General features: G+C 36.3%; 2 protein-coding genes across 2 annotated transcripts in view; both read right to left on the bottom strand.

The window, feature by feature from the left end:
- Nucleotides 1–351: 351 nt before the first annotated feature.
- On the bottom strand, nt 352–7131 carry LOC138691793 (ankyrin-3-like). The gene is made up of 2 exons (XM_069814202.1): nt 3568–7131; nt 352–2947 (listed from the first exon to the last, which is right to left on the bottom strand). The coding sequence occupies exon 1, from the start codon at nt 6944–6946 to the stop codon at nt 4598–4600; it is 2349 nt and encodes a 782-aa protein (XP_069670303.1). The 5' UTR covers nt 6947–7131; the 3' UTR covers nt 352–2947; nt 3568–4597.
- The window catches only part of LOC138691794 (uncharacterized), a 31642-nt gene continuing 22995 nt past the window's right edge, over nt 352–8998 (bottom strand). Inside the window, exon 5 of the transcript XR_011329962.1 lies at nt 352–4067. The gene's annotated coding sequence lies outside the window, so the exon portion shown is untranslated. The remainder of the gene's footprint in view (nt 4068–8998) is intronic.

The following is an 8998-nucleotide window of genomic DNA, read 5'->3' as shown; positions in this document are numbered from 1 at the left end:
TCGTCACTAGGCGAGTCTCAAATTAAGATAAATGCATATAAGTGTATACAGTAGGCCGATATGGAGATTGTAGCACACTCATTATTTTGACCACCAGCCGCTATTGTGTCACAACTTTCGAAGACCACTTTCTACTGCCACAAATAATTACATCACTATCACAATTTACATTCTATACACCAATGTCAGCTCCTCTTTTTGTAAATCACGAAACGTGGATCAATACTAGACACCTTTAGCACTATTTTTTAATCAGGAATGGGTAAAATGACTACTAGATTTTACTATGAATATGAAGTATGATTAGGGTTGGAATGTATTTACAGCATAAAATAAATACAGCTTGCCATATGCAATGTACAAGAAATTTATTTTAACGAGTGCTATATCCAATCATGAACACAATTAACAAAAGTAAATCTCTCCTAGTCAACATGAAAAAGAAAGAATCAGTGATCACAAGAGCTAAAGAAATACACAATATAAACTGCAAAATAACAAATACTTACACATGTTACACGCATACTCTATATTTAAAACCCTCTACACGCATATTTTTTGACACTTCATTTATGCGCAGCAATATATAGCCAAATATGAGTTCTATTGATTTATATTGCTTTGAGTTTCAAGTCACTAAATTTCATGTGAAAGATTTGCTGAAATCACTTTAGGTTCAAATTCCCACCTATCTGCAATAAGTTACTTTCAAAACCCTTTAATTTGTGAAAGGAGATAAAGGGGATTTTGAATTTATTAGTGTAAATCATATATTGGAATAGAGACAAGTTTTCCTAAATGTACTTCCCATTCATAAGCGATATAAACACCAACATAAAAATTGCAAATAACTAGAAATTTGTCATGTAAAACCATCCAGATGACAGGAAATGAGTAAGGCATCCTGTTTATGCAATCTGGAGTTAGAAAGGAAAACAGATATAAAACAGAAAGAAAAGTTACTTATTGAGTTCGTCCACAATAGCAAAGGGAGTGAAAATGCAGTCCGAAGCTAGGCTGCTCAAGATACCTTAGTCTCATATTATCAGAACTCAATACTAGTAGGCCTAGGACTGTTGTTGCTTGGATGTGGATGGAATGGTAGCATGAGGGTAAATGGGAAGAATGATCTCTACATGTGTAGAGAAATAGAAGAAAATAGTGTTGGTAGAAATGCGTACCAACACAGGAAACAAAACCGTATTGGCAATAAGTGTTATAATATACTATGTACATTCACAGCTCTTATCAGTACTGGATTATAACAAAAGTATTCCTAATTTAAGACGACAACATTTCATTATAATGAATATTAGACAGTCATAATTCTTATTACATGATTTAACATCAGCTCCAGTCTCCAGTTAACCTTACAGTATGTACAAGATCATTTTCAAATACTAGAATATTACAACCTTACAATATTAGCATCCTCTATAGAGGCATTACACATCAGCAGCTTTCTCTGTTAGTGATCTGAATGGCGCATAACACTTCTTCACATTGCAAGCAATATTAACCTCTTAACAAAATTTTCATTTACATTATGTATAGTTAACATCAACATCTCTTTCATGTAAGAACCTTACAAATTCTACATTAATATTTCCTACTAGTATATTAGACCTCTGCATTTTCTTGAAAATGGCCGATCAAAAGCTGTCAGTGATGCTTCAGTTGGGTGTTTTGCAGCAGTCTGTGGAGCAAGTGAGTGATCACGCATATTATCATGACTTTCAGTCGGTCATTCTCAATGAAATGCAGAGCTCCATTAACATTTTTTTCCCCAGAACTGTTCCTAGTCGTCCAGTTCCAAAAAACAAATCCGAAATGACAGCAAGCATCTGACAGAATGTATAATCATCACTTAACTGTTATGTCATTCCAGAATTTGTAAAAAAAAAGTCGCGGACTGTAATGCTAATGGAACCATAACAGCTGTTCTAGCCACTTATATGTGCACTAATTTATAAGAACAAACTATAAAACATAATAATTTTATTATTGCATCATCTCTATTAAAGCTTCAACATTTTATTAGTAACAAACACAGGTTAGTTGGGCTACATTTCCAATATTATATTATACAACATTTATAACACAACAAAATACCATACATTTACGTCCAAAGGCCTGGTTGTCTGTCAGTTGTCTTGAGATGTTTTCTTTTTATTTTAGTAGGTTATTTTATGACGGTTTATCAACGGCTCAGGTTATTTAGCGTCTGAATGAGGTGAAGGTGATAATGCCGGTGAAAATGAGTCCGGGGTCCAGGACCGAAAGTTACCCAGCATTTGTTCATATTGGGTTGAGGGAAAACCTCGGAAAAAACCTCAACCAGGTAACTTACTCTGACTGGAAATCGAACCCGGGCCACCTGGTTTCGCGGGCAGACGTGCTAACCATTACTCCACAGCTGTGGACTATTGTGATGTCTCAGCAGTAGCCCTGCATTTGTGTGATCCAATGAATTGCCTCCCTTTTTTCCCCAGTGATATGTTAGTGGCATGAATGGCAAGTAAAGCTGATTCAAAAATATGAAATATAGTTTTATAATTTTTTTTTCTCGCTGGATACACATGGTGATTCATAAGTCAATGTACAAACTTCGTGGGTGTAATATTAAATGTTATGTTTTATTTAACGACGCTCGCAACTGCAGAGGTTATATCAGCGTTGCCGGATGTGCCGGAATTTTGTCCCACAAGAGTTCTTTTACATGCCAGTAATCTACTGACATGAGCCTGTCGCATTTAAGCACACTTAAATGTCATCGACTTGGCCCACGATCGAACCCGCAACCTCGGGCATAGAAGGCCAGCGCTATATCAACTTGCCAACCAGGTCGACGGCGTAATATAGAGGCAAAGACTAGAGTAAAATGTTTTATAGCATTTTTTCTGAACTTGCTTTATTTCAGAATTATGACGAATAATGTATTAAAAACCTTATACTGCTTGTTTGAGGCTTGAAAGTAATGTAGTTTTCCCTAAGATAGGTACACAATAACCAATGCCTTGAACAAGTGCAAAATTTCAATTATCTGGGTTGTGAAATATCTTATCAAAATGAAAAAGATGTGAACAAGAAAATTACCAAATTTACACAAATTCTAGGAATAATAAACAATACATTAAAAGCTAAATTAGTACAAAAATCTACAAGAATAAAAATATATAATACACTAGCATTACCCACCCTTCTATACGGAAGCGAGATTTGGACATTAAAGAAAAAAGACATGAACAGAATCAAAGCAACGGAAATGAAATTTTTCAGGAGAACAGCAGGATATACTCTTTTAGACCGAAAAAGGAATGAAGAAATTTTAGAACAATTAGAAGTAGAGTCAGTAGAAGAAAAAATCACCAGATACAAATTCAATTGGCTAGATCATGTAAGAAGAATGGAAAATTCAAGAATCCCAAAAATTATGATGCAATATAAACCTAGAGGACATCGTCGACCAGGAAGACCGTTAAGAAGACTGCTAGATGGGGCCGAAACAGGTCTACAGAGGCCTAATTCGTGAAGGATGATGATGATGATGATGAATGTATTAAAAACATGAGCCAATATGGTGAACAATCAGTTAATCGCACTGGATGTTCTACCATCTTGCCTGAACATGTTTTCTGAACATGCATAGCGTAGTCTGTTTCATAAAGATGTCCCACTCGATACACAGACCACCTTATGGTTATGAACGATGTTGTCCCTGCTTATTTCAATGTTGCATATTCCGAAAAGTGGATAAGTTGTGCATTACCAGTTGTTTGGCCAGTAAGATCACCAGACCTTAATCCCCTGGCCTTCTACCTTCGGGGCCATCTCTAGGCGCTCGTTTACGGTACTAAAATTCCAAACATAGAACTACAGCAGCGAATTGAAAATGGCTTTGAAACTGTGCGGAATGAGTTGAACAGGGTCTGCAACATTCCAAGACCAGTACCACGACGATCACGTCACTGTCTTCACCTTGATGGACGGCACTTTAGATATGTTTTGGGGTAAATATACTTACATTCTTTGTGTTGCACTTGTGATCCCTACTCTGCTGCATAACTCTGAAATAAACCAATTTCAGAAAAAGTGCTATATAACATTTTAATCTTATCTTTACCTCTACATTACACCCACGAAGTTTGTACAGTGACTTTTGAATGACTTATATAACTTTACAATGACTTTGGACTATGACAAAATAATGTTACAATTGGAAATGGTACCGATTCTAGCTCAACATAAATAGCAAGGAATATGAAGTTTATCATTCGAAGTTATAGTTTAATTACTGAAACAAACCCTACAATGCATTGGAGTTGAAAATTCAGTGCTCTCCCTAAAACTCGTAACTATGAACACTTTGACTGGAACAGCTTTGGTCCCTGAGAAAGCACCTGGAGTCTTTCGACAAAAAGAGGATGAAACATATATAAAGAACTCTGGTTCAGGAACTCCGAATGTAATTTTGTAACAGGATATTTCCGAATTGCTGCTCTCTTTTGTAACTGTTCCAAAAGTACTGATTTGTACATTTCTCCATCTATACATTCACTCCTACAAACACTGGAAAATCATCTTATTTCTTACATAATTAAACATTAGCACTGCCCTTATTTAAGATATATAGAATATCAAGGTTACCTTTTCCTACTGCAATTGACAATGCACTGTCACCATTCTTGTTACATGCATTAACATCAGCGGCTTTATCCATTAGGACTCTCACAATATCCACATAAGTCTCTTCTGGACTCTTACTATTATTGTAGCATAAATCAAGATGCTTTACGAAACTGAAAACGGAAACATGCAATCGTTTTAATGCAGCGGATAATGGTTTGCTACTATCCTTGTAACATACATCAAAAGTACCGTCTATATCCTTTAGGAGTCTCACATCATTGGTAGCTCGTTCCACTGCAATGAATATTAGATTTTCATCATTGTTGTTACATTGATTAACATCAGCGCCTTTGTCCAATAGGAGTTTCACAATATCCACATTACCTCCTTTCACAGCAGCTAATATTGGACTTTCACCATTCTCCTTACAAGCATTAACATTAGCGCCTTTATCCAATAAGAGTTTCACGATTTCCACATTACTTCCTATCACAGCATACAATATCAGACTGTCACCATCCTTGGTACATACATTAACATCAGCGCCTTTATCCAATAGGAGTCTCACAATATCCACATCATCTTTATTCACAGCAGCGGATATTGGACTGTGCACATTTTTGTTACATGCATTAACATTAGCGCCACTTTTTATTAAGAACTTCACAATGTTCTCATGGCGACCACAAACTGCATAATACAAAGGAGTTAGTTTCCACGAATCCTCTGTATTAACATATGCTCCTTTCTCAACTAGCAAGCTCACCATTTGTAGATCACCTTTGTAAGCAACCCATGACAAAGGTGTTTTGTAATCAGAGTCTTTTGTTTCTAAGCGCTCTTTGACAGTAAATGCTGCAGTTTTCTGAGTTTTTAGATGAAGTTGGGGGAGAGCCCATGACAAAGTCCTTTTCTTTATAAATCCTTGCGTTTCTTCAACCTCGAGCAAAAATTCGACAAGCTTCATTTGTCCCGCAGAACATGCTATGTGTAACATTGTGGCAGTAACATCTCTCCCATACCCATTAACATTAACGTATGTTTTAATGGGATGATTCACACATAAGCCACATTTAAACATCAATTTCGCAATATTGATATATCCCTGTAATGCAACAATTTTCAAAACTCTGCACAAATATTCATTATCTACTTCACCCTTGATCAATTCCATTGTGAATATCATGTCACTACTTTCAGCATGACTTCCCAGCAGCATGTCAACAGCTGACCACGCTTGCAACTTGTCAGCAAGTGTCAGGGGTCGCCAGTGGAACACTCCCTCTTCAGCTCTACAATCACAATGATGCTGCAATAATAGCTCCAGGATTTCACACATAACTTTATTTGGTGAAAAATCAAGACTTTCAGTATGATTGATAACTCCCAAGTGCAGGGGTGTCCTCCCACCCTTATCCTTTTCATTCACATCACATTCAGGGGAAGACAACAATTCGAGAACATTATCTTTGTCTTCGTTTAGAATGGCAGTATGCAACTTAAATCCTTCTGCCAGAATCCTATCAAAAAATTCTCTCACGATTACGAACTCTTCTCTAAATAATATCTCTTCTATATATTCTCTTTCATCTTTGAAATATTTTGTGAACCACTTCGCGGCAAAGAACTCTAGAAATGTTCTGTGAGTGAACATTGCTGTGGAATTTACAATTTGAGCAACAATTCCACCCTTCTCTTTTGCTTTCCTAAATCGGTCCTGGAAATCTTCAACTCGACTCATAACATCACTGAAGAAATGTAGTTTGTTAAAGTCTTCAGTCTTCAGCAAGGCATGCACAGCACATGCCATATGGTCTTTCTCATATTTTTCCCTCTCCTGCTCCAGTAACTGAAGCAGCACCTCATTTGTTACTGGTTCATCTAATCGCCCCTTTTCATAAAAAAAGATCTTAAACTTTCTATCTACGAATCTGTTATACAGTTCCAATAAATCCAATTTGCGGTCTAACTTCATCTCACCTGACTGACAAAAATTAGAAGCTTCACTACTAAATACGTCAGCCAACATGAAAGTCTGCAGTGGAATTTCTGTGAATTGGCCAAGTTTGTCATTTAACGAATTCTCTGTCACTTCCAACAAATTAACAATAAATATGTCTAAGTCATACCGACCAACATTTATATTATTCCAAAACTTAGCAAGGAAATTACGTTGATCCTGTTTTGTGAAAGGCTGTAATTCAAATGAAAGACAAGAGAAGTGTTCCTCAAGAGTGTCCTTCATTAAAAAACGAGAAGTGATCCAAAGCTGTTTAAATTTACATTCCATGATAAGTTTTCTTAATATGTGAGTCATTCCATCTCAAATCAACAAATTTCGCCGAAAACCTGTGGCGGTCAAATTCGAAATTTGAGTGAAACTTAGTCTGAACAATTATTGCAGTATCATAGGAAGGGAAACACAGTATTTTGTTCTATGGGACAGTAGTTTTCGAGAAATGTACATTTGAGTATGCTGGGATGTACAGATTCTTGACGTTCTGTCTGAAAGGAAAAAAATTAATTACAGACAAACTACTGCAGAGAAATTCACGAAATTTCTTCCAGTTATAGTGGTGTTGTATTGCCTCATTCTGAGTTGTGAGACATCTTGATCTACTCTTCGACCTTTGCTGAAATGAAAACAAAATAAATTTTTTCAAGTATTTTTTTTTAATTTATTGTGTGAAAAGGCACATGGAAAACATTATGAAATTTTTACAGGAGATTATTCATTGGCTGTACTATCAATACAAAAAAAACTGGCTTGTATTTTCTATTCTTGGAAGAGATACAACATTTCTATCATTGACATGCATAATTGTCAATGAATTTTACTGACTCTGATCTATGACATTTTTATTGCATATTCAGGCCTACTTTATTACAGATATATCAACGAATTTACATGACACTGAAACTCTGGAAACTCTCAAATGTCTGTTATCTAATGGTACATATGAGTGGTTTTCTCTTGTACCAGGAATTCGTACAGAGTTATTAAATCGTTCCATCAGTTCCACTTCCGTGAGACGAATGTCTTCTTTACTGACATAAAAATATTTCACTCCAGCAATATGTTCATTTGCAATTTTGTATAGATTTCTGGTCGACAAAATTTGGTCCATATATGGACGCTGAAAGCTGGCTTTTGTTGCTAGTCTTTTCGTTCTCCCACCAATAGCGTCACAAGGGCTTTTCCCATGGCTTGTGGCAAAAAAATTCCATTCTGCATCTATTCCAAAATCATTTTTATGATGAACTAAATTAACAAAATTCTTCCTGTTTTTATACTGAGATGCGGCTCCGTCACTAAAGTACAAAATTTTCTTCATATTGTCATCTAATGTTTTGAGGTGTTGAATTAACACTTTCTGGAAATGGTAAAAAGTACTGGTTACATGCATCAAACAGTCACTTATTATACATAAAGAAACGGGCTTGGGAACAGTTGGTGTTTCATCCTGGTGCATATAAATAACTACGGGTGGAGTGTCGCCTGGTCATTTGTCCAGTGATAGCCTTGAACCACATCTTAAACTATGAATGTATAATTTTCGGAAAAATCAACCAGTACTACACATTCGTGTTTCTTTAGTGTTTCTTTGCACTGCTTCAAATATTGGGCCTGATTATGAGCAATGAAGCTATGAGGACGATAAATTACCCATATCTTATCAATGAGCTCTTCAACGAATTCTTCGAATGGTGTAACAAGTGTTTTCAATGTAGATCGGTCTACTGTCACCCACTGTTTATATTCAACGTCCTGCATGCTTTCCTCACTTTCCAGCAAGAATTCACGTGCTTTTCCAGGGCCAGGACATTTTTCACATCCTGATAAGGAACAGGGTTCATTTTGTGTAGAACATACCATCATTTGAAGGAGACTTTTTTCATCCATTCCATGAACTGTCAGTATGTGTTTTAAACTTTGCACCATGAGTCTTACATTTTAGTGTATTGCACACACGCACACTGTATGTGTTCCTTTTGCACCTGCCAGTATACAGTGTTTTGGACGCAGCTCGGCAAATTTGGAAAACCCAATAGAAAGTGAGGGGTTTTTCTCGCAGAATAATATGTACAATTCTTTCAAGTTACACAATATTAAACGCTTTTGCACCTGCTCTCGTACAATAGAATCTGCTGTAGTCTTTTTTACAGACACAAAGTCCTTTTTTCCGGGACATACGCGACTATAATCATCATCTTCATAAAATTCAACTACTGCTGTCTTAACGTTCTCAGGCACGGGATGGCCAGTCTTTTTTGTGATATCAAAGAACAAACCACGTGATCTCGCCTTTCTTACAATATACTCTGATACTCCAAATTCCTGAGCTACTTTCTTTAATGACCAGCTTCG

The sequence above is a fragment of the Periplaneta americana genome, chromosome 16 (assembly GCF_040183065.1).
Source record: "Periplaneta americana isolate PAMFEO1 chromosome 16, P.americana_PAMFEO1_priV1, whole genome shotgun sequence".
Taxonomy (NCBI): domain Eukaryota; kingdom Metazoa; phylum Arthropoda; class Insecta; order Blattodea; family Blattidae; genus Periplaneta; species Periplaneta americana.
The sequence above is the reverse complement of the archived record's forward strand: the minus strand, read 5'-3'. Positions and strand labels throughout refer to the sequence as shown.

Bases quoted from the DNA above. Each gene is read 5' to 3' on its own strand.
- LOC138691793 (XM_069814202.1), bottom strand. From the start codon at position 6,946: ATGACTCACATATTAAGAAAACTTATCATGGAATGTAAATTTAAACAG.